The 27,387-nt window shown below is 34.9% G+C and overlaps 2 protein-coding genes across 4 annotated transcripts; one reads left to right on the forward strand and one right to left on the reverse strand.

Moving 5' to 3' along the window:
* The first annotated feature begins 2,727 nt into the window (after window positions 1–2,727).
* LOC110662796 (uncharacterized) lies at window positions 2,728–23,290 on the forward strand. Of its 3 annotated transcripts, XM_058145673.1 has the most exons (8): window positions 2,732–2,989; window positions 19,045–19,075; window positions 19,578–19,596; window positions 20,170–20,267; window positions 21,983–22,081; window positions 22,223–22,395; window positions 22,567–22,658; window positions 22,932–23,290. In XM_058145673.1, the coding sequence occupies exons 1-7, from the start codon at window positions 2,825–2,827 to the stop codon at window positions 22,651–22,653; spliced, it is 672 nt and encodes a 223-aa protein (XP_058001656.1). In that variant the 5' UTR covers window positions 2,732–2,824; the 3' UTR covers window positions 22,654–22,658; window positions 22,932–23,290. The 3 variants fall into 3 exon arrangements, with proteins under 3 accessions (XP_021677599.2, XP_058001656.1, XP_058001652.1); XM_021821907.2 differs by lacking the exon at window positions 22,932–23,290 and having other exon boundaries at window positions 2,728–2,989; window positions 22,487–22,623; XM_058145669.1 differs by having other exon boundaries at window positions 22,567–23,290.
* Window positions 23,291–23,396: 106 nt separating this feature from the next.
* On the reverse strand, window positions 23,397–26,688 carry LOC110662777 (cytochrome P450 86B1-like). The gene is given in 3 exon segments (XM_058145660.1): window positions 23,397–24,165; window positions 25,449–25,613; window positions 25,615–26,688. Coding segments are annotated over 3 exon segments (1,626 nt in total). The 3' UTR covers window positions 23,397–23,778.
* Window positions 26,689–27,387: the final 699 nt, after the last annotated feature.

Below are 27,387 nucleotides of genomic sequence, written 5' to 3' on the forward strand. Positions count from 1 at the left end.
GCTCAAATGTAAACTTCCTAGTTGGAGTTGCCCTTGAAATGCCTTGTCTTGGAAATGCACTTTATGAGCCATTATATGAAGTGTTCTTGTAATCTTCATATATTGCCATGTGTTTATATATCTTGACATTGATTATACAGTTGCTAAGGTTAGATATACTTCTTTTGAATTACTCTTGTTGGCATTCTATACATATGTTTGACTTATATTGCCTAAGTTGATTTGGTTTGCATAATATTATTGTTTTTGCTGTATAATTTTCTATTGTTAACTTGAGAGGCAATATTTTTGTGGCTATTATGCCTTGGCTTGGCAATCTTTTGATGAATGGTTCATTCTATGCTGCTTTTGACTTGGCTAAGGACTCTTTGTGTGTGTTTTTTTTTTTTTTTTTTTTTTTTTTACTGTTTCTATTTCTTTTGTCTTTTCTCTCTCTATGGATCAAAGAGGGCATGCGGTAAGAATCTTATAAAAAAGAACCTTGTTTGTCTTCTCCTTTAAAATATATTTTCATGATGCTAAAAGGGGGAGATATGTAGATAGTGGATGTATACTTTCAAATTCTAGGACTTTATACATGGTATACATGCCTTTTAGTAGGATACATATTTTTGGTTTGTTTATATAATGCTTTTTGGTATTTTTATGATGCATATTCTAATCTATTGGATTGTTATTAGTTTATTAAAACTTTTGAATCATCATTCATCTAGGACTCATGACATTATGGCATTGCATTCATTGAGTCAAAACCTCTCTTATGTACTCTTTAAATTCTAATTATTGAGACATAAATTATTTTTAAAAGGGGCAGTTTATTAAGGAGGAGAATTTCTGAAAAACACACACTTCACTTATGCTTAGTTTTCCTCATCCACTAATTATTTGTCATCATCAAAAAGGGGGGAGATTATTAGAAGACCTAGGTTAATCCATGATTTGATGATAATAAATAATTAGTATGCTACTAATCTACCTTAAAAGTGTTTTGTGTTAAGATTGTAAGTCCCAAATTCAAAATTGAAAAATTATTTCAAATCAAGATTGAGAAAGAGCAAGAAATTAAAGCAAAGATTAAGGAGACACTAAAATATAAATTTTTTCTTTTATTTTGTAAATCTCAATTGATTGGTTATGATGGCTCAAGTTTAGGTTTCTCTAAATTTCTTAATGTCTTTTTTTTTTTCAACATTTTCTTAACCAAGGGAGAGTAAAATGAAATTTTCACTTTTGAAAAATGCAAATTTGTTTTTGAAAGTGTTTTCATTGAAAAGTTTATCAAATTAGCTTTCCAACGGTTTAAATGGATCGAAAATCTAGTTTTCCAAAGGTTTAAACGGATTAAAAATCCGAGTTCGGGTAAAAAAGTTATGAGTTTTTAAAGTATAAATACCCTTTTTGTTTAAAGAGGACTTTGACAGCCGAAATTCACTTTTTAAATGACATTTTTTGGAGCCTCAACCTTCGATAGTCGAAGTAAGGGACTTCGGAAGCCAAACTTGGGCTTTTGCAACTCGATAAAATTGGGTTTTGGGTGGTTGAACGGCTATATTTACATTTAATACACTCCCAATAGTTATTTTCTTAGCAAAAATGTAAATAGAGACCATTTTATGACTGGAGAGAAGTGACGATAACTAATTTTTTGAGAATTCATTGTCTTTAAAAGATTTTTTTTCTCTAAAACTTGAGCAACCATACTTGATTGTTGAGAGCTTAATAATTTGAGCTGTATTTTCTCAGTTCTGAGAGTTTATTCAAGGTTATTGTGAGCATTTATTGTAACTTGAGTGTCATAGAGCATTAAATTGCTCTTTAGTATAAAGTGATTTGCAAAAGAGTAGGGGTTTGGTCTTGTGGTGATTGTAAGGGATTTATTCTTTAAAAAAAAATAAAAAATTAGTAGAGTTAACTCTCAATGAGAGACTTGAGGAGAGGACATAGGCTTGGGATAGCCGAACCTCTATAAATTTATTGTGTTCATTTTTCTTTTTTCTCTTCTTTGTGCTTATTCTCAAAATTTCCTATTAGCCTTCAAAGTTTTTGATTAACACTCAATCCACCCTCCCTTGGGTTGTTATAAAGGACAATAATTTTTATTATGAACTTTTTATTAAAAAGTTTGAGAAATAAAAGTAATAAATATAAAATTTAAAAAAATTAATAAAAAATTTAAAATATTACATTATTTTTATATATTAAAATAAAAATAAAATATATAAATTTTAAAATTATTAATAGCTACGCCTATTACCATGGACGATTCTTATTTGACACGTGAAATTTCCTTTTATATATTGTCATGTAGCTAATACGTTACATTTTCTTTATAGTATTATCACGTAATATTTTTTTATTATATGTAACCTATTAATATTACAATGAATAATAATTATTATAAGATAACTTATAATATATTAATATATATTAGTTATATACATATTTATATTATATATAAATAGATTTTAATTATTTTTATTATGAAATTGTTATTAAAAAGTTTGAGAAATAAAAATAATAAAAATAAAATTTAAAAGAATTAATGAAAATTTTAAAAATATTTTATTATTTTTATATATTAAAATTAAATATATATATAATTTAAAATTATTAATAAGGCATTAGCACCTACGATTTCCGATCTAATGTTCATAAGCATTGTAAGTATCTTAAACAAATGGGTGGCTTATAAATGTCCATAAATGGTCAAGCTGTCTTTTGTTGACCTCATTGAGCCGTCTAAACCCAATATTTCCCTCTTAAACCACTGCGGCAACAGGTAGGGCTTTTACGTGCATCTTTCTCTCTCATAACAAAGACAGAAATGGCGAAAACAAAGAGCGTGGAGAATGCAGAGAAGTTGGTGGAGAAAAACATGAAAGGAAACGATGCCTCTCATGATGCATCGCACGTGTCGAGGGTCAGGGATCTTGCTCTCTCCCTCGCCCGTGAGGAAGGCTTATCTTCTAACCCCGATTCCATGGAAATCGTAAAACCATTGCCCCCATCTCTTTTTAGTTCGTTCTATGCAATTACTGTTTGTTTGAACCTTTTGTGCTCATGATTTTAACCTATTCTTTCTTTTCTATTTGTAATTTTTTTAAAAGAGCATAATAATGTGATAGAAGATTCCTTACGAAGTAGCTTGGGTATTAATTGCTGGCCAATTTCTTGGAAATGCAAGAATTTAAATTTTACATTGGTTTGCTGTTTCGTTTCGAATACCCATTTGTGGGAATTCTCAGTTTTGATTTCTGGGTGTTCAGTTTTGTGTGGAATGCTTTATGTTACTGAATAATTTTAAAAATAATTAATTCTGTATTGCTTTGTGTTTGCTTCCCTTTGTTTGAAGCTACCGTTGTTGATTGAACCGTATTAACTTGGGGTTGTGTTGAATTCTCTTCAATTAGCTAGGACAACAGCATGACTGTAAGTGAAATATGTAGTAAGAACCGAATAATCTTGTAATCCCGAATATCGGTTAAAAGCTAAGCTGGTTTCTTTTAAAGAATGTGACTTGATCTCTACCATCACTCTTTCAGTTGCTCCCCTTTGCTCTAATGTCCCACCCATAGCACTTGTTTTGGTTCATGAAATGGAATAGGGTAGGAATGGAATAGCTATTCAAGGCAGTTGAATAGCTATTCTTCACATATATATTGAATTTATATCATACAACTCAACTCAACTAAGCTTTTATATCCCAAAAATTTGATGTCGGCTATATGGATTCACTTTTTTCACTTTGAACGATTGTGTGTTAAATCCTCAGAAATGTGTAATGCTTCTAGGTCATGTTGTACTACTCTCCTCCAAGTCAATTTAGGTCTACCCCTTTTTTTCTTTCTATTCTCTAACCTAATGTGCTCTACTTGTCTAACTGGAGCCTCCGTATGTCTACGCTTCACATGACCAAACCACCTCAATCTCCTTCTCTCAACTTATCTTCATTTGGCACCACTCCTACCTTTTCTCTAATATTCTTATTACGGACTTTATCTAGTATAGTATGGCCACTCATTCACCTTAACATTCTCATTTCTGCAACTCTTATCTTAGATGCATACGACTCTTTCAGTGCCCAACACTCACTAACATATAACATAGCCTGTCGTATGCCTGTACGGTAAAATTTTACTTTCAATTTATTGGGAATCTTACGATCACATAAAACTCCTGTGGCACGTCTCCACTTCAACCATCCGGCTTTAATCCTATGACTAACATCATTCTCACATCCCCCATCTACTTGAAGGACTGAGCCTAGATATTTAAAATAATTACTTTGGGGTAGTATCACTCCATTCAAACTAACTCCTTCTCTATCACCAGTTTGGCCTTCACTGAATTTGCAATGCATGTATTCTGTCTTCGTTCTACTTAACTTAAAACCCTTTGACTCTAGAGTACTTCTCCAAAGTTCTAACTTTCTATTGACTCGTTCTCATGTCTCATCTATTAGAACAATATCATCCGCAAACATCATGCACCAAGGAATACTCTCTTGTATATGTTTCGTCAGTTCATCTAAAACTAATGTAAAAAGGTAAGGGTTTATGGCTGATCCTTGGTGTAATCCAATTGAGATCGGAAAATCTCTTGTGTCCCCTTCCACTGTGTGCACAATAGTAGTTGCTCCTTCATACATATCTTTTAATTCTTGTATGTACCTAATAGATACCCTCTTTTGTTCTAAGACATTCCATAAGACTTCTCTTGTAACATTATCATAAGGCTTCTCCAAATCAATAAAAACCTTGTGTAGATCTTTCTTCACGTCTCTATATTTCTCCATCAAGCTTCTAATGAGAAAGATCGCTTCCATAGTTGAACGACTGGGCATGAAACCAAATTGATTGAGAGAGATAGAAGTATCATGACGTAGTCGATGCTTCACAATTCTCTCCCACAACTTCATAGTATGGCTCATGAGTTTAATTCCCCTATAGTTTGAGCAACTCTGTATGTCTCCCTTATTTTTAAAAATAGGTACTAAAATACTCTTCCTCCATTCATCAGGCATTTTCTTTGAGTTTAGAATCTTATTAAATAATTTAGTTAACTATGCCACTCCTATATCTCCCAAATACTTTCACACTTCAATTGGTATTTCATCGGGTCCACAGGTTTTACCCACTTTCGTTCTCTTAAGTACTTCCTTTACTTCTAAAGATCTAATCCTTCTAGTATAATTCACATTCTTTTCTATTGTTCTATAATCTATATTCACGCTATTACCATTTTGACTATTATTAAAGAGATCATTAAAATAATTTCTCAATCTTTCTTTAATGTCCTCATCTTTCACCAACACTTTTTCTTTTTTTTCCTTAATACACCTAACTTGATTGAGATCTGGACATTTCCTTTCTCTCCTCCTTGCTAATCTATAAATATCTTTCTCCCCTTCTTTAGTTCCAAGTTTCTCATATAACTTTTCAAAGGCCTGTGCTCTTGCTTGACTAACTGCCTTTTTTGCCTCTTTCTTTGCTATCTTGTACTGTTCATATGCTTCATTATTATCACATTTAGGTAATTTCTTATACTATTCCCTTTTTCTCTTTACTGCCTTTTGTACTTCCTCATTCCACCACCATCTCTCTTTTGAGGGTGGTCCATGTCCTTTAGACTCTCCAAGTACTTTTCTAATTACTTCTCTAATCTTTGATGCCATCTGTATCTACATATCATTGGCCTCCATATCCAGCTTCCATACTTCGGACTCGAGAAGCTCATTTTTGAACTTCACTTGCTTTAATCCTTTGAACTCCCACCACTTTGTTTGAGCAATACTATTTCTTCTGACCTTACTTGAATTGTTCCTAAACTTGACATCCAAGATCACCAACCGATGTTGACTTGTTAAAGCCTCTCCTGGAATGACCTTGCAATCCTTGCATAGAGCTCTATTTGTCTTCCTAGTTAAGAGGAAGTCGATTTAGCTTCTATGTTGCCCACTTTCTAGCTAGGAAGTCGATTTAGCTTCTATGTTGCCCACTTTTGAAAGTCACTAAATGTGACTCTCTTTTTATAAAGTAAACATTTGCTAGTGTTAGGTCGTACGCCATAGCAAAATCTAGGATGCTTTTTCCCTCCTCATTTCGACTGCCAAAATCAAAACCTCCATGAACATTCTTATAACCTTGTCTATCACTTCCAACATGCCCATTCAAATCTCCACCAATGAAAACATTCTCTTCATTCGGTATGCTTTGCATTAAATCATCCATATCTTCCTAAAACCTTTGTTTACTCTCACTGTCTAGTCCTATTTGTGGAGCATAAGCACTAACTATATTTATTGTTTCTCCTTCTAGTACTAGCTTTACTAGTATAATTCTATCTCCTACTCTTTTCACAGCTATTACTGCGTCTTTCAATGTCCTGTCTATGATTATGCCCACTCCATTCTTGTTTCTCTCATTTCCGGTAAACCACAGTTTGTACCTTGAATTACCCACTTCCTTACTTTTCTCTCTGTAGAAAGAGATGTGTAGAAAGAGATGTAGAAAGAGATGTAGAAAGAGATGATTCTCATTGATTTCAATTAATCTGTACATGGGTATTTATATACAATTGATTCCTATAATTATGTTATACTAATTAGGAAGAAATCCTAAATAAGAAATCCTAAATAGGAATACAGAATACAGATATACACAGAAATAATATAATAATTGACTTTCCATAACACTCCACCTCAAGTTGGAGCATAGATGTTAATCATGCCCAACTTGTTACAAATGTAGTCAATCCTAGCTCCATTCAGAGCTTTTGTGAAAATATCTCCTAACTGCTCTCCAGTTTTGATATGTTCTGTTGAGATGATCTGTTGTTGAATCTTTTCACGAACAAAGTGACAATCAATCTCAATATGTTTGGTCCGCTCATGAAATACCGGATTAGAAGCAATATGGAGAGCAGCTTGATTATCACACCACAATTTCACAGGTTGGGGGGTCTTAAAACCTGTCTTATCTAGTAATTGAAATATCCACATTACCTCACATACTGATTGTGCCATGGCTCTGTATTCGGATTCAGCACTAGATCGAGAAACTACACTCTGCTTCTTGCTTTTCGAAGACACCAAATTTCTTCCAACAAAAACGCAATATCCAGTAGTTGACCTCCTATCAACCTTAGATCCAAATTTCGGCATCGAAAAACATTCAACATTCAAATGCCCATGATTACCATATAACAAACCTCTTCCTGGAGCTCCCTTCAGATAGCACAAGATTTGTCCCAAGGCTTCCCAATGAGCAACAGTTGGGGAAGACATAAACTGACTTACCACACTAACGGCATAAGCAATATCAGGACGAGTGACAGTAAGGTAGTTTAATTTTCCTACCAATCTCCTGTATCTCTCTGGATCTTCAAACAACTCACTATCCCCTGCTAACAGTTGTAAATTTGGAGTCATTGGTGCACTACAAGGCTTAGCACCTAATTTTCCTGTCTCTGTCAATAGATCGATGACATATTTTCTTTGAGACAAGAAAATACCCTTCTTACTTCTCATAACTTCAATACCCAAAAAATACTTTAATAATCCCAAGTCTTTGGTCTGAAACTGGGTTTGGAGGAAGGTTTTAAGAGATGAAATATCTGTAGAGTCACTCCCAGTGATGATAATGTCATCCACATAGACTACCAGGAGAATTAGACCAGCCTCAGATTGCTTATAAAATACTGAGTGATCACACTTACTCTTTTGCATACCAAATTCCTGTACTGCTTCACTGAATCTCCCAAACCAGGCCCTAGGACTTTGTTTCAAGCCATAAAGAGACTTCCAAAGCCTACAAACTTTACCCAACTCCCCCTGAGCAACAAACCTAGGTGGTTGCTCCATGTACACCTCCTCCTGAAGATCACCATGAAGAAAAGCATTCTTGATATCCAATTGGTGCAGGGGCCAATCATATGTAGCTGCTAAAGAGATAAACAAGCGAACAGAAGTAAGTTTAGCTGCAGGAGAAAAAGTGTCAGAGTAATCAACCCCATATGTCTGAGCATATCCTTTTGCTACAAGGCGTGCTTTTAACCTAGCCACGTAACCATCAGATTTACCTCATCAGAATACCCATTTGCAACCAATAGCTTTCTTACCAGTGGGCAAAGGCAATAGCTTCCCATGTACCATTAGCATCTAAAGCCTCCATTTCTTCTTTCATAGCAAGACACCAAACGGGGATGAGACAAAGGCCTCACCAACGATATTAGGGATAGGAACATAGTCTAAAGAAGTAACAAAACACCAAGAACAAGAAGACAATTGATTATAAGAAACAAAAGAAGAGATAGGGTAAGTACATGAACGTTTACCTTTACGAAGAGCAATGGGTAAATCTAGATCAGAATCATGATCAGTATGAGGTACAGGATCTCCCAACGAAGTAGCTGGTGGAGGATCCGAGTCGGTAATCTCAATCTCTGGAATAAACATGAACAACGGGAGGCCGAGTAGGTCTAGAGACGTAAGAAATAGTGTGAGAGAGGACTAGACATTGATTGGGCAAGATATATTAAGATATCATCCTCCTCCCCGACTCTCATACAGATGATTGAGAAAAAATGGAGTGGACTAAAAAAATGTGACATCTGCAGAAACAAGATAACGATTAAGAGTAGGAGAGAAACAGCGGTACCCTTTTTGAATCCGGGAGTACCCAAGGAAGACACATTTGAGAGACTTTGGATCCAATTTAGTAACCTGCGGACGAACATCACGTACAAAACAAGTACAACAAAAAATACGGGATTCAACAGGAAACAAAGATTTTGTAGGGAACAAAGCGGTATAAGGAATATCCCTATTAAGGACAGAAGATGGCATACGATTGATCAAAAAACATGCCGTAGAAACTGCATCCGCCCAAAAGTGTTTAGGAACTTTCATCTGAAAAAGAAGAGCACGAGTTACCTCAAGAAGATGCCGATTTTTTCTTTCGGCCACGCCATTTTGGGATGGGGTATCCACACAGGAAGACTGATGAAGAATGCCATTTTGTGTCATGTAAGACTGAAATTGTGCTGAAAAATATTCTTTAGCATTGTCACTTCTTAATATGCGCACAGAAATATTAAATTGAGTTTTGATTTCATTACAAAAGGCACAAAAGATAGAAAACAATTCAGAACGATTCTTCATTAAATATAATCAGGTAACACGAGAGTAATCATCTACAAAAGTAACAAAATAACGAAATCCAGTTTTAGAAGTAACAGAACAAGGACCCCAAATATCAGAATGAACTAACTCAAAAGGGGATGAAGCCCGTTTATTGACTCTAGACACAGAAGGCAAACGATGATGTTTTGCAAACTGACACGACTCACATTCTAGTGCGATAAAGATCAAATCGAGGACACAACTTCTTCATGGTAGAAAAATAAGTATGACCCAATCTACAATGAGCTTCAAGAGGTGTTACGGTACTGGAGCAAACAAGCGACCGCGGTACATGATTTTCCAGAATGTAGAGACCACCTGACTCACGTCCTCTACCAATAATCTGCTTTGTCGTAAGATCCTGAAACAAACACTGATCAGAAAAAAAGGAAATAGAACAATTTAAGGTACGAGTAAGTTTACTAACAGAAAGTAGATTAAAAGAGAAATTTGGTAGACACAAAACAGATGACAAAGAAATTGACGAAGTCGGATTCGCAGCCTAACCCATGACACAAGAAGTAGAACCATCACCTAAAGTAACGAGAGGAAGTGGGATTAGACTGAAAAGCAGATAGAAGACTAGAATTATCTGTCATGTGATCTGTTGCACCAGAATCAATAACCCATTTGGATGAGGAAGACACAAGGCATGTAGTGAATTTACTCGACTCGTGATCGCGATGATAGGGAACCGGTAGGCTTTAGAGATGCACGACATCGGGAAAATCGTGCAAAATCCTCTGCAGATACCAAAACAGTTTTCTCAGAGGAAGATATCGTAGAATCCTCTGCTGCCATATTTGCCATCTGTGATTGCTGATTTTTCCTCTGAAGTTGCGGACAATTATATTTTGTATGGCCAGGCTCATGACAATAATAACAAATGACTCCTCTTGAGTCCTGATTAGAACTAGCCTCTCCATTACGCTTACATTGCTGTAATTCCTCCTCTACTTCCTCTTCTATTACCCTGTTGTCCATTTGGATTACGGCTAATAAGAGCACTACTGGCAGGCTGTGAAGATTGGGTACTCTCTGTACGAAGGACCCGTGTGAATGTTTCATGCAAAGAGGAAATCTCGAATCGAAAGAATCGAGATTTAGCGATCTCATACTCTGAAGGAAGGCTGCAAGAAAACTCATAATGACCAGTTGCTCCGTTGGGCTCTTGAACTTTCACATCATAAATAAAAGTCAACAATACATTAAGTTCCTCATATACCCGTTTAAAATCTATAAAATAAGCCGTGAGAGACTTATTCTCTTTCTCAGCACGGTAGAATGCCTTACAAACATCATAAATACGGGAGATATTCCCTTTACCAGAATACAGAAAATCTAAGTAATCCATCAATTCTTTAACAAATTCACAGTGATTAATTAAACTAATTATCTCACTGTGAATCGAGTTCCGAAGCTGCAAAAACAACCGAGCATCCTCCCTTAGCCAAGTTTGTTGTGTATCATCAGTAGGTGGATCTTTAGTAAGGTGATCATCCTTATCAATGCTACGCAAATAGACCCTAACAGTCTTACTCCACTCCAGGTAATTTGAACCATTAAGTTTGTGTTCCGTGATCTTAGTCATCATCGGAATCACATCAGAAATAACATTCTTATTGTCTGCCATTTGTTGAGACAAAGAAACTAACCGAAACGCTAATCCAAAGTGCTGACAGCAACAAAATAATCCAAAATCACAAATCAAGTAAATACCGAAATAGGATCTGAGAGCCAAACCTCAGAAGTCCTTTAATGGTGTACTGGATCAGGCAACAACACACGGTGGTGGAATGAGGGGATTGAGATGACGCTGGCAATGTTGATCGGAATCGAAACGGCCGGTCGGCGGCCAAGGTCTCTCCTGAGCTGGGTGGTGAGAACAAATAGTCACCCTAGATGGCCTGCTCTGATACCATGTAGAAAGAGATGTAGAAAGAGATGATTCTCATTGATTTCAATTAATCTGTACATGGGTATTTATATACAATTGATTCCTATAATTATATTATACTAATTAGGAAGAAATCCTAAATAAGAAATCCTAAATAGGAATACAGAATACAGAATATACACAGAAATAATATAATAATTGACTTTCCATAACAAGATGATTCTCCTTAATATCAATTAATCTGTACATGGGTATATATATACAATTGATTCCTATAATTGTGTTTTACTAATTAGGAAGAAATCCTAAATAAGAATTCCTAAATGGGAATACAGAATACAAAATATACAGAGAAATAATATAATGATTGACTTTCCATAACACTCCCCCTCAAGTTGGAGCATAGATGTTAATCATGCCCAACTTGTTACAAATGTAGTCAATCCTAGCTCCATTCAGAGTTTTTGTGAAAATCTCCTAATTGCTCTCCAGTTTTGATATATCCTGTTGAGATGATCTGTTGTTGAATATTTTCACGAATAAAGTGACAATCAATCTCAATATGTTTGGTCCGCTCATGAAATACCGGATTAGAAGCAATATGGAGAGCAGCTTGATTATCACACCATAATTTCGCAGGCAGGGGGGTCTTAAAACCTGTCTCATCTAGTAATTGAAGTATCCACATTACCTCACATACTGATTGTGCCATGGCTCTATATTCGGATTCAGCACTAGATCGAGAAACTACACTCTGCTTCTTGCTTCTCCAAGACACCAAATTTCCTCCAACAAAAACGCAATATCCAGTAGTTGATCTCCTGTCAACCTTAGATCCAAATTTCCAGATCTCAAAAACATTCAACATTCAAATGCCCATGATTACCATATAACAAACCTCTTCCTGGAGCTCCCTTTAGATAATACAAGATTTGTCCCAAGGCTTCCCAATGAGCAACAGTTGGGGAAGACATAAACTGACTTACCACACTAACAGCATAAGCAATGTCAGGACGAGTGACTGTAAGGTAGTTCAATTTTCCTACCAATCTCCTGTATCTCTCTGGATCTTCAAACAACTCACTATCCCCTGCTAACAGTTGTAAATTTGGAGTCATTGGTGCACTACAAGGCTTAGCACCTAATTTTCCTGTTTCTGTCAATAGATCGAGGACATATTTTCTTTGAGACAAGAAAATACCCTTCTTACTTCTCATAACTTCAATACCCAAGAAATACTTTAATAATCCCAAGTCTTTGGTCTGAAACTGGGTTTGGAGGAAGGTTTTAAGAGATGAAATACCTGCAGAGTCACTCCCAGTGATGATAATGTCATCCACATAGACTACCAGGAGAATTAAACCAGCCTCAGATTGCCTATAAAATACTGAGTGATCACACTTACTCTTTTGCATACCAAATTCCTGTACTGCTTCACTGAATCTGCCAAACCAGGCCCTAGGACTTTGTTTCAAGCCATAAAGAGACTTTCGAAGCTTACAAACTTTACCCAACTCCCCCTAAGCAACAAACCCAGGTGGTTGCTCCATATACACCTCCTCCTGAAGATCACCATGAAGGAAAGCATTCTTAATATCCAATTGGTGCAGGGGCCAATCGTATGTAGCTGCTAAAGAGATAAACAAGCGAACAGAAGGAAGTTTAGCTACAGGAGAAAAAGTGTCAGAATAATCAATCCTATATGTCTGAGCATATTCTTTCGCTACAAGGCGTGCTTTTAACCTAGCCACAGAATCATCAGGATTTACCTTTACTGTAAATACCCATTTGCAACCAATAGCTTTCTTACCAGTAGGCAAAGGCAACAGTTCTCATGTACCATTTGTTAGTAGTATGCCCTAGAGCATATCATTTAGTATGTATCTTGTACATATTTTTATTAATAAAAGGCATTTTCACTTTTCCGTTTACATAATATATTTATGTGTAATAGAAAAGGTCCATTGATATTTTGTTAGAAATATTATTTTTAAGTTGTTAAGAATATGAGTGACAATATTTCTAGCACAAAGTATCATAAATAGGTTCACAATCGAGGATACTTCATAATAAGGACATGACTTATCCAGAAAGATTGTATTCATGTTTGTTCCCAAGTTATTTATATGAGATATAAATAAGATGGAATGGTGAGTCTCATGCCATATAACAAACATGATAGGCACTTATAAATGATAAGTAGGCCGAACCAGTGACACTTATGACAAGCACATGGAGTTTACTCTTGTCAATGTTTTGTCATAAATCATATCGATGCATATAATCTTTAGACACGAGATAGCACAGATTATCTTGTATATAGGTAGTTTGAGTTTGATATCGCTTTCATACTTGGTACTATGTATGGGTATATGGGCATGTGTTGGCTCTCTAGTTATATATGGAGGTAGGTGTTGATCAAGATGGAATCTGTTCCTCTAAGTAAATAGAGATAAAATCCTATGTTCATTTAATTGTTCTTGATGTTTCAAGTTCCTGGCCAGGACAGATAGATTTATTCAGAAAAGATTTTCTGATGAGAAAAATCTTTTAATCAAGAACTGTAATTAAAAGAGAACATAATATTCATAGAATATTTATTTTGACATAAACCATGACTCCAGCTTTTGTTGTGATTTTGTAACAGAGAGATTCTAGTGCATGGTAACATATGATTATAGGTTCATTTAAGGTAAACCTTATTACTAATTGGGTGGCTATGGCATGCTATGCTAGGTGTTAACCATGGTCTATGAGGTTCATAAAATGATTTAGAGAAATCATTTATGGTAAGAAAGAGTTCTAATGATATTAAGAGTTGATATCATGTCTCATTGCCAATTAGTGATGAGCCTAGTAAGTCACACACATACACAAGTTATCACCTAATTAAATATGATTTAATTAATTAATTAAAGAGTTTAATTGATTAATTAAATAGGTTTGGTTTGCAATTAAATTGCAAAGTCCCTAGCATGACTTGAAACCAAATCTAGATTATTGGATGTGTAGTATAAATTAAATTTATATTTAAAGTGTTTAAATATGAATTTAATTGATGAGAAATTAATTAATAGAGATTAATTAATTAATTTATATTTGATATAAATTAATTAGAAGAAGAAAAATAATTATTTTGGGTTGAGAACTCAAAATTAAGACACAGGGGCATTTTGGTCATTTCACAGTGTGACACGTGGCACCATGAGATGGTGACACATGGGATTACACATAAGCTTGTCAAATGTTTTTTAATCATGTAAGATGATTAAAATCAAGATTAAATATAGGTTTGACACTTGGCACAATGTGATTGGGTCACTTAAACTTAGAGCTAATCAAAAGGTGACATGTGGCTAGGGTTTAATGTGTTAACCTAGCTATTTAAGTGTGGTTATGAAAAGAAAAAATAACTAGCAGCCTCTCCTCTCATTTGTCACGCCACTTTGAGCCTCTCCAGCTATTTCTCTTCATCTCTCATCAATTCAAAGAGATTAGCCATCAATCTCTTGAATTAAGAACACTAGAAATTGTTTCTAGTGTCCTGTTTACATCTCTAATCTCTTAAAAGGCAGAACTTGAATTTCTAATTAATAGAAAAAGCTTTAGAGGCTGTTCAAGGGCTGTCATAGGTGTTCTTGGTGTGGACAAGCTAGAGGGACAATATTTGGTGTCCTGAAGACGAATCTCAAAGGCGCAAACACGCTGCAGTGCATCAAGAGGTTAGTGTAATCGTTCTTGATTTAATCTAGGGTTCTAAAATTAATCTGATTAATTTTAAAATCTTAAATGGCAAATACAGATCCAAAAACATATTAAAAGAGTTTTAATATGTTGTTTATCATTGAAATCAAATAGATAAAAATAAATCTTGCATGGTGCATGTGACCCTAGGCGAAATTTTTTTTGAATTCAATGGTATAATCTTATGTTTTTCACGCTTCCGTTCCTTCACCATTAGCATCTAAAGCCTCTATTTCCTCTTTCATAGCAGCACACCAGCCAGGATGAGACAGTGCCTCACCAACAGTATTAGGAATAGGAACAGAGTCTAAAGAAGTAACAAAACACCGAGAACAAGAAGACAATTGATTATAAGAAACAAAAGAAGAGATAGGGTAAGTACATGAACGTTTACCTTTACGAAGAGCAATGGGTAAGTCTAGATCAGAATCATAATCAGTATTAGGTACAGGATCTCCCAACGAAGTAGCTGGTGGAGGATCTGAGTCAGGAATCTCCAATCTCCTAGAATAAACATGAACAACGGGAGGTCGAGTAGGTCTAGAGACAGAAGAAACAGGCTGTGAGAGAGGACTAGACATTGGTTGGACAGTATATATTAAGAGATCATCCTCCTCCCCCTGACTCTCATACACAGATGATTGAGGAAAAAATGGAGTGGACTCAAAAAATGTGACATCTGCAGAAACAAGATAACGATTAAGAGTAGGAGAGAAACAACGGTACCCTTTTTGGATCCGGGAGTACCCAAGGAAGACACATTTGAGAGACTTTGGATCCAATTTAGTAACCTGCGGACGAACATCACGCACAAAACAGGTACAACCAAAAATACGGGGTTCAACAGGGAACAAAGATTTTGTAGGGAACAAAGCAGTATAAGGAATATCCCCATTAAGGACAGAAGACGGCATACGATTGATCAAAAAACATGCCGTAGAAACTGCATCCGCCCAAAAGTGTTTAGGAACTTTCATCTGAAAAAGAAGAGCACGAGTTACCTCAAGAAGATGCCGATTTTTTCTTTCGGCCACTCCATTTTGGGATGGGGTATCCACACAGGAAGACTGATGAAGAATGCCATTTTGTGTCATATAAGACTGAAATTGTGCTTAAAAGTATTCTTTGGCATTGTCACTTCTTAATATGCGCACAGAAATATTAAATTGAGTTTTGATTTCATTACAAAAGGCACAAAAGATAGAAAATAACTCAGAACGATTCTTCATTAAATATAACCAGGTAACACGAGAGTAATCATCAACAAAAGTAACAAAATAACGAAATCCAGTTTTAGAAGTAACAGAACAAGGACCCCAAACATCAGAATGAACTAACTCAAAAGGGGATGAAGCCCGTTTATTGACTCTAGACACAGAAAGCAAATGATGATGTTTTGCAAATTGACACGACTCACATTCTAGTACTGATAAAGACTGAAACTGAGGACACAACTTCTTCATGGTAGACAAAGAAGGATGGCCCAATCTACAATGAGCTTCAAGAGGTGTTAAGGTACTGGAGCAAACAAGCGACCGCGGTACATGATTTTCCAGAATGTAGAGACCACCTGACTCACGTCATCTACCAATAATCTGCTTCGTCGTAAGATCCTGAAATAAACACTGGTCAGGAAAAAAGGAAACAGAACAATTTAAGGTACGAGTAAGTTTACTAACAGAAAGTAGATTAAAAGAGAAATTTGGTAGACATAAAACAGATGACAAAGAAATTGACGAAGTCGGATTCGCAGTTCCAGAACCCATGACACAAGAAGTAGAACCATCAGCTAAAGTAATGAGAGGAAGTGAGAGTAGACCAAAAGCAGATAGAAGGCTAGAATTACCTGTAATGTGATCTGTCGCACCAGAATCAATAACCCATTTGGATGAGGAAGACACAAGGCATGTAGTGGATTTACTCGACTCGTGATCGCAGCGACAGGGAACCGTAGGCTTTAGAGATGCCTGATACTGGGAAAACTGTGCAAAATCCTCTGCAGATACCAAAACAGTTTTCTCAAAGGAAGATATTGTAGAATCCTCTGCTGCCATATTTGCCATCTGTGATCGCTGATTTTTCCTCTGAAGTTGCGGACAATTATATTTTGTATGGCCAGGCTCATAGCAATAGTAACAAATGACTCCTCTTGAGTCCTGATTAGAACTAGCCTCTCCATTACGCTGATTACTTCTGTTGCCTATAATTCCTCCTCTACTTTCTCTTCTATTACTCTGTTGTCCATTTGGATTACGGCTAATAAGAGCACTACTGGCAGGCTGTGACGATTGGATACTCTCTGTACGAAGGACCCGTGTGAACGTTTCATGCAAAGAGGAAATCTCAGAACTGGAGAGAATATGAGATTTAGCAGTCTCACACTCTGAAGGAAGGCCTGCAAGAAAACTCATAACAGCTAGTTGCTCCCGTTGGGCCTGCTGAACTTTCACATCAGAACTAAAAGGCAACAATACATTAAGTTCCTCATATACCCGTTTAAAATCCATAAAATAAGCCGTGAGAGACTTATTCTCTTTTTCAGCACGGTAGAATGCCTTACAAACATCATAAATACAGGAGATATTCCCTTTACCAGAATAAAGAAAATCTAAGTAATCCATCAATTCCTTAACAAATTCACAGTGATTAATTAAACTAATTAACTCACTGTGAATCGAGTTCCGAAGCTGCAAAAACAACCGAGCATCCTCCCTTAGCCAAGTTTGTTGTGTATCATCAGTAGGAGGATCTTTAGTAAGGTGATCATCCTTATCAATGCTACGCAAATAGACCCTAACAGTCTTACTCCACTCCAGGTAATTCGAACCATTAAGTTTGTGTTCCGTGATCTTAGTCATCACCGGAATCACATCAGAAATAACATTCTTATTGTCTGCCATTTGTTGAAACAGAAAACTAACCGAAACGATAATCCAAAGTGCTTACAGTAGCAAAATAACCCAAAATCACAAATCAAGCAAATACCGAAATAGGATCTGAGAGCCAAACCTCAAAAGTCCTTTAATGGTGTACTGGATCAGGCAACAGCACACAGTGGTGGAATAAGGGGATTGAGGCGACGCTGGCGATGTTGATCGAAGTCGAAAAGGCCGGTCGGCGGCCAAGGTCTCTCCTGAGCTGGGTGGTGAGAACAAATAGTCACCCTAGATAGATGACCTGCTCTGATACCATGTAGAAAGAGATGATTCTCCTTAATATCAATTAATCTGTACATGGGTATATATATACAATTGATTCCTATAATTGTGTTCTACTAATTAGGAAGAAATCCTAAATAAGAATTCCTAAATAGGAATACAGAATACAAAATATACAGAGAAATAATATAATGATCGACTTTCCATAACACTCTCCTACCCATTTAGTCTCCTGAATGCAAGCAATATTCACCCTTCTCCTTTCCAAGGTATCCACAAGCTCCATTAATTTTCCTGTAAGTGATCCAACATTCCAAGTATAAACCCTGATCCTCCTCCTATCCCGCTCCTTCCTAATTGGTCTCCTTCTATGATATCTTATATTATTTTCTATATCTATCTTGTGTTCTGTTCCACTATTTATTCTACTATCTGTCCTATGGACTAACTTCTTTACCCACACCCGTCCATGATGTGGGAACCTTTGCTCACTTAACACCACACCCGGGCGCCGGCATGGCATGGCGCGTCGCTTTCGGTGAACGCCCTACACCCTTGCATATTTCTCACTATACCCGGGCTCCGATGTAGCGCGTCGTTAATAGAGGACGCCCCAATGTTTATATCATTTGAATCCATATCATAGAGTGTGACGAAATTTTTACGCTGGTTGTCACCTACTGCAACCCTCCTCCCTTATCCGGGTTTGGAACCTGCTAAGCGCAAACTACTTAGGCGGAGTTATTGAATTTATATCATACTAATTTAAAAAAAAATAGTTATCTATAAAATAATTATTGCACATTTCAAAATTTAATAAAAAAAAAAATCCATGGAATGCTATTCTGCAATCTGCATTTAATTGAGCTTTTTTATTTTCCCCCCATATTCTAGTTCTGGTAGATAATCAAATCCTCTTGTCAGATGTTGCATACTGAACACAATTGCTTGATAACAGAACTATACCGATTTTTTTATTTCTAAAGAATTCACTTCTTTTGCGTTAATTCCCTTCCCATGTTGATGATGTTTTTTTTCTAAATCTCTATTTTCTTCTATGGCAGGTAGAGCTTGCTGCACTTCTTCATGATATAGGTCATTCTCTGTCCTGTGCTTACTTGCAGAAATGCACAAGTTCATATCCAGGAAGTTAAAAATTGTATGATTGTATTTGTACATTTTGCACATGTTTTTCATTAGTATGAGGAATTTGGATGGTGACCTAGGCCTTCAAAAATAGATTTTATGTGGACTTATCGGTTATAGAGGGTGAACTGTGATCTCAAAGTTAATATGCTCCAGTGCATATTTTTTCATTTCGTTGGTAAATTATTTGCCTATTTATTTGTGCTTTTGGTATCTTTGGGTGCAATTTTCTAGTATTACATTTCAAATCTAACCGTATCATTACTTTCTCATAGACTTTAGTTAATCCTAGAATGAGCATGGATGATTATAGAAGCAAACTTATAATGTTTTTTTTTTCTCTTTGGTTGATTTTAATTATATCCTCTATATTTGTGCTTTTTATTGTTTTATGTTATTTGTTGGTATTTTTGCTCTATTGATCATTTTTCTTTTTTCAAACTTATTGCAGGTGACTATAAATACTTGAGGTTTGTAGTTCCCTTCTTACTTAACTTGAGGAAGCAATTCCTATTTGTCTTTTATATATTTATACTTTTTTCTATTGTCTGTAAGTGTTGTGCTAGGCATCTAATTTGCATTGCCTCTTGCTTCTAACAAAACTGTACCCAAAATATCTGTTGTGCTTTTATGTTTTTACAGATACTGAACAAATCCTTTATATTGTTTGCACAATCTCATAATTGTGCTCATGAAGTTAATCTTTTTGGCATTTATATAAATATACCTGTGGTCAATCGTAATAATGGGCCAGTCTATATAATTACTAGTGTATGGATGCATATGTACCATTTAATTTTGTTCACGCAAGTTTCTAATCTCCTGCTATCAGCAAATCAAATCCAATCAATTGCATTAGCAACAGAGTTCAATGCTGCTTTTTACATCCAAAACTAAAAAAATTAAGTTCAATGATGTTTGATTAATAGTAATTTGACAGACTTTTATCTATCTGTTTTCTTTTCATCTTTTGAAAGGGCTTATATTCTTGAATTTACTCTTTCTAATTTCCTGAATGTTTGAGCTTCTATTTTGACATCTAGAGATCCATCTGAAGAGCAAATTGTTGAGAAATTTCTGGAGGAAGAGGGTGTGGATGAAATAAAGAAGATGAAGATCTTAGCAATCATCAAGGGGATGGGTAAATTACTCTGATTTACTGTAGTTCTGTGTCAAATTCTAATTTGAGTTTATGATAGAGTTAGCAATTGTGGAATGACTTCAGTAGGGATGAAATGGAAATTATGGCAATACAGATCACTAATAAGCACCCTTCTCTAGAATTATGAATACCACTCCAGAACTATCACTATAAAGGTCAAAAAACAATAAAATGAGGAAATTAAACCAAGAGATGCTTCTGTGCAGACTTCAGTCTCTGCCCCAAACAATCACCTGTTACTCAACAATAATTCACCTCCTGCCTTTCTCATTTTCCCTGCTCCTTGTAGACGTCTCCAATGCTTTTGCATTGCAATTTCTAGGTGGTGTAGTTTCCACAAATTCTCTAACAAATTCAACTCCTTCCCAGTGCAGCCTTCCAGCCATTGTTATAAAAAACTGGACCAGCGCCAGGTGGGTTGACCAAGTGAATCATTGACCCATACACAAGACCAGGCCAGTTCTTTAGTTGAACCGGACAAGTATATAACTTGGAAAAAATTAGGTGATCTGGTGGTTGAACCAGCAACTCGTGTGACCCAATGATCCAATGACCTGGCTAATTTATTTTTTAAATGAAAATTTTTTGAAATATCAATGATATTGTCATTCTAATATTTAAAAATTTAAATTGATATCGAGTTAATAGATAAGAAGTTATTTAGCTATTATCTTTCCATTTATAGTAATGCAATAAATTTTATAAAATGATATGTTTATTTTTTTTATTTTTAACATATAATTAATATCTCATAAATATTAATATGATAGTTACTCATTTATAAAAGTATTTTTATTTTATGTATTATTTATTTTATGTATTACTTATAGATGTTGAAATAAAAAAAATATTTATTAATGATATACAAAATTTGAATATTTTTAATATTTTCGTATAATATATATATATATATATATATATATATATATATATATATATATATATATATATATATATAACCTAATAAATGTTAAGAGCTTAATTCTAAAAGTAAAAAATTAGTTTATTAAACTTATTTGCTTATATTAGTAACTGTAATATTTAATTACTATATATTTAATTAATTTTTTGATAACCCAATGGTTTAATGGTTGTTCCACTAGTTGAAACCCATTGACCTAAGTCTCTCAGCCGGTTTGAGCTCCAGACCGGGTTTAATAACTATGCTTGCAGTCTATTCCCTAGTATTTCTCTTTCTAGAATAGAAGAGGATATGTTGTTCGACACATGTTGGTATTCAGTTAAATGAGTATTCATTTTTCTGCTAAAATCTGTAACTGCAGAAGTTGAGTAAAGATTAACCTGCCTAAACCATATACTTGTTTGTAACATGTTTCTATCAGCAATCAACATCACTAGATACTTGAGATTATTCTAGCTTAAAGTGGCCTTTATATTTCCCATGGAGTTCATGAGTTTCAAGATATTAGAGAAGGTATGGATCTTCTAGTGCTTAATTTTTGAATTCTCTACAAATACTTGAATGTAATTTCCTTAGAACTGTTTAAATAGACATCGTATATTCTATTATATTTTCAGACTAATTTTTTTTTTAAATTTATGGATATTTTAAGAATAAGTTAATGAGATATTCTGTGTGCTTGTAGTTGAAAGGAACTGAATTGCTACTCTTTTTGTGTCCTGTAATAACATTTTAGGAAGTAAATATAAAAGATGTACTTTACAATTTTCAGGTTTTAAAGAGGAACTTGCAGGACATACGACTGATGGATTTTCTCCAGAATTCGGAGTTGTGCAAGATGCTGATCGTCTTGATGCAATTGGTGCAGTTGGTAATTTCTAGATCTAAACAGTACCTAGTTTAAAGGCAATTTGTTTTCGCATATACAATCATTTCTTACATTGTGAAACTGCTTGTATGCATTCACATAAAAATGAATGTCATTGTTCAAACATTAACCTATTCAATTCAGGTATTGCTCGCTGTTTTACTTTTGGTGGAAGTCGGAACAGAGTGCTTCATGATCCTACCATTCTCCCTCGTTCAGATTTGTCCAAGGAACAGTACATGAAGAAAGAAGAGCAGACCACTGTGAATCATTTTCATGAGAAGCTTCTCAAATTGAAGGATTTGATGAAAACTAAGGTAAAAGCTTTTACTTTCTGGGTTCTTGTTAAGTAGCTTGCCTGGTTTATAACTATCTAAATATGTGTTTGCTTTATGCCATAAAATATAGGTGCACATAAGATTTGCACATTCATGAGTCACAAGGAAATTTTATCATAGGTAGGGTCTGAGCATTGATAGATATTTCAGGCTGGGCAGAAGAGGGCTGAGAGTAGGCACAAGTTCATGGAGGAATTTTTGAAAGAGTTCTATGATGAATGGGATGGACGAGCTTGAGCTAGGTAAACTTTTTGATTTCAAGTAATTTTAGCCAACGATTTTTTTTATATGAACAGGATACTAATGTCAGAAAATTTTTGTGTTGAATTACTGTCCGGTGTGGTGGTCGATTAGTGTCTTAGATTTGCATTTGACCCGCATAGCTCTAGTATCTGATGCTTATTTCAATGTCAACCTTCATAATAATCAACTGGTATCAAACCAAGCAAAAAAGTCTTTGTCTTTGATATTGCACTCATTTTACTTTCAATGGCTTTGTTCTTTGTCCACTTGAGGGTGCAGGTACCTGCTAAGAGCAGAACATGGAACACATTACCACAAGTCTCAGGACTAGGGGGGTCATCCCCGCGCGTCCTAGTTACTTGTCGCAAATTACCTGGCTAGACTATTTATCTTGCCCCAACCAAACTACTTAATTAAGCTAAAGTTGCTTGCCCAATCATTGCTGCTCAAATACTGCTTATTCTGTTATTTAGTACACATACTAGTAGATTTTGTCAGGAAGATTATCCTGAATAAATGAGTACTCAATTAAGTAAAGACTAGATGTATGCCTATTGTGATTGATGAGATGTTGTAAGTTCATTAATTTGCGATGAAATATATGTATTTTGCATTTTGGATGTTTTGTTAATTTTTTTTGTGGTTGATAAAAATACTTTTTACAAGTTCTAATTTTGGTAGAAAAAAAAATGCAATAATATGGAAGTTGAAATTATAGCTGTTAAATATATAATTTCCATTCACAGGATGAGCTTAGTTTTTTTTCAGGTTTGACTAATGCATTGATGAGATTATATATAGTCAAATAAACATGCAAATGAAGAAAATTAGTTAAAAGATTGCTCTAAAATAATTACAAATACACATGTAATTTATTCATTCATATGAATCATCCAGAACACACCGATGAACCATCATGAACAAATCAACCACTATCAAACCCATTATTCAAGTGTGGCTACCTAATGCATATGTAACTATTTTCTTCCCCTCTACACTTACTCAACAATAGTCAAAGTATGTGCAGTGCTAAGTGTATAACAATGATTAAATGAAAAAAGAAATAAAAAAACTATTGGCATAATGTTCTTAATACATCAAATATGTAATCTTGAGGTCTCATGTGAGAAGCTGAGATTGATCACGCCTCAATAGATTCACCTTCAAACCATGTTTCCTGTACATGGTAAGAGCAGGCTTTGGCACCACGGGATGATCTTTCACCACCTTCATATGGTAGCGATATATGATAGAGGCAGCAGCAAATTTCATTTGGTTGTAGGCAAAATCTTTACCTAAGCACAGCCTAGGGCCACCGTTGAAGGCGGTGAATTTGTATGCAGATTCACTCATGAACCTTCCTTCTTTTAGCCACCTCTCTGGCCTGAACTCCCTGCAGTCCTTTCCCCATATTGCCTCCATTCTTCCCATTGTATATATTGCATATATCACTTTTGTTCCTTTTTTCAACATAGACCCATCGGCGAATATGTCATCCTCAATTACCTATAAATTATCATGATTTTAACGGTGATCCATTTTCGTTGCTAATCCATGTATACTTGTGTTCTATCTAAAAAAAATATCCACAAAAAACTGATTTCTTCATGTTAGATAGGCAAAAGGAACATTGTTTTTTCACATTATTATTATTATTATTATTATTATTATTATTTTAACTTCTTGCACTATAAGCCAGGTATTCACCATCGATATTTCTGTATACCATTAAAGTATCGCATGCACTTAACCCTAAATTTTAAAATAAATTTACTATTCAATTTCTAAATTTGTATATACTACCGTACACGTTTTATCATATTAAAATAATTTAATTATATAATATACAAAAACATAAAAGTTGCAATATTTTTTATTTAAAAATTATTATTAAAATGTAACGAATTTTAAAAAATAAATATTACTTTCACTTAATTTATCAAATATACTAACATTAATTGGGTTTTGTAATTTACCTAATTAATTTAAAAATCTCTAGGATCCCATCCTATATGATTTTCAAAGATAAACCTGTCCTACCAACCCACCAGTACCCACATAAATTATTATTATTTTTTTATAATTAGAATTTAATAAATAATTTTAATTTTAATTTTTAAATTTATCTTAAATTCCTTTTGAAATTTATTTAAAAATTATTTATAATCATTACAAACTCGAGTATCATTTTTCAAATTCATATAATTTTATATATTTTAATTAACAATTTATATAAAATATATATTTTTAAAATAATTTATATTTAAAAATTTAATAATTCTACTAAATATTTAAATTTTGTTCTTAAATATATAATACTAAAAATTTATAAACATTATTATAAAATATATTTCTACTTAAGTAATTATTTATATAAATAAATTGAGCATCTAATGTGTAAAATTAGAGTCCCAATTAAAATTGTTTTCTAAATTAACATTCATACCAAATTTAATTATATATTGTTCAAAATTTTTTATAAAATTTAATCGAATCAATACTTAAAAATACCCTATTCATTTTATCGTAATTCCCATAAATGCATATATTGTTAGGTAACCAACACGAACAGTAAGGTTTTGATTAAACAATTAGAAGTATGCTCACATTTCATGATATGAAAATTGCTAATTAACAATTCCCATGTGAGATATGCTCAATCTTATAATAATTTACAAATTTTAGGGGAAAGTGCCTCTCGTGGCATGGGTGCAATTGGATAAGATCATATATAAGAAGAAAAAATAAGTAAATATGCAAAGAAAAAGTGAAGTTATGGGTTTTATTACCTCCTTCTGATCCACAGGCACTGAAGGGTACAACCTCAAGGCCTCAGATAACGCAGCTTGCAAATAATCCAACTTCTTTATCTCCTCTGCCCTAAACGCCAATGGAGTTTTAGGGTCAAAATCTTGCCTCTCCTTTACTATCTTGCATATTTCAGCAACAATTTTTTTCCTCAACTTGAGGATGTTGATCAAGAAGCCAGAAAAACCAACTCAAAGCCACTGAAGAAGTATCCCTACCAGCTAGTATGAAGTTTACGCATATATCTCTCAAGAACTTGTCTGAAAATGGCTGCCCACTCTCATCTTTCAACCCCATAAACACCGTCAAAAGATCTGACCTTTGCTTTTTATCATCACAGCTCTGCATAGATAGTTCTTTCTTCCTTGTTCTTATCACTTGTTCTGCGAACTCGTCAACCCCTTCTATCGATCTTCTTAGTTTCTTTTCAGCTCCCAAATGAAGATACCGCATCGCTTTCCATATACATGTTGGTGTAACAAAACGCAGCACTGTTGCCTCGGTTGCATCCTCGAAGGCTCTAGCTAATGGTATTTGAGGCAAACCCAAACTCAAACACCCTGGATCAACCCCAAAAGCTATCATGCATACGTTGTCAAAAGTGAGCCTTAATAGAATATCTTGTAGGTCAATCGATATTGAATTGTTCAGTGCTTTTTCCAGGACTGGCAAGAGCCTAGAGTGGACAAGTTCAAGCAACGATTCTGCAGTTAGTTGCCTGAACTTAGTTGAATGGAACTCAATGCTTGCTGTCTTCCTTTGCCTTTGCCATGTCTCATCGTCTGCGTTGAATATTACGTCGCCGAGGAGATCACGAACTGTGCCGCGGAAGTAATTCCCTTTAGGGAAATTGGGGAACTTGGTCTTGAGAAGATGCTCCAAGTTTCTTGGATCCGCAGTCACTAAACAATTAAGACTACTAAACCATGGTCCTCTGAATCTAAACGTCCCATTTTGTTGGCAAAGTACGTCGGAAATCCACTCGTACATATTATTCCGAAGGCCCAAAACCAAGGATGGTAGCATGCCTAGAACTGGCCATACTGGTAGCCCCCGACGTTTCTTCTGCCTTAGAGAATTTATGGCAATGAAGACGAGAAAAGCAAGAACAAGTTCTAAAACTTGAATATCTCCCAAGAAGAAGAAAAATAGTCGCCGAGAAACGAAGTTTCCGGAGAAGTCATCGGAGGAGGAGGTGAGATTGTTGCTAGGATTAATCATGGGGTTGGGAATATAGGGTTCATATAGTATTGGTGGTAGTGAGATCATGTGTTATTAAGGGAGTTAGTAATTTTCTTGACGTGCAGTTTTTGGCCCAATTGGTATAATTTGGTGAGCTGACATGTGTGGGCTTCTGCTAGTTTTATGTGAATAAACTGATTCTTGTACACGTTTCTTGAAATAGATGGTTTAGACCTTTGTCTTTGGGGAATACTATTACCTCTTCAACGAATGAGAATGTGAATTTGTTAATATCGTTTGTGTGTCAAAAAAGAGTTACTACTAATGGGATTGACCCACTTTTGAGAGAGAATTTTTGGAGGATAGGAAGTGGGTGGCAACGGATAACCTAATTAAGTGCAACAATTTCTACTTGTTCCTTTGCTAATGCGAGTCATTGATTCTAAAACATAAATGTATTATTACATGTAAAAACATGTATAATAAGGACATAGGCTTAATTTTAGGCGGGCATTGGTGTATATGTTTGGGGTTAAACTTACAAAAGCCTGTCAAATCCAACTACTAGAATATATGTGTTGATTAAGGTTGGCAATTTGATTTAGGTTTTAGGTTATCTTCACCGCCTTGAAAGAGAAGAAAAACGTCATCTTGGTAATGTCATCGGATAATTAATTGAGCATGGGTTAAAAATATTCTTCATCCATTTCGCAGAACCTCCATCATTTAAACCTCAGT

The sequence above is a fragment of the Hevea brasiliensis genome, chromosome 1 (assembly GCF_030052815.1).
Source record: "Hevea brasiliensis isolate MT/VB/25A 57/8 chromosome 1, ASM3005281v1, whole genome shotgun sequence".
Lineage (NCBI taxonomy): Eukaryota > Viridiplantae > Streptophyta > Magnoliopsida > Malpighiales > Euphorbiaceae > Hevea > Hevea brasiliensis.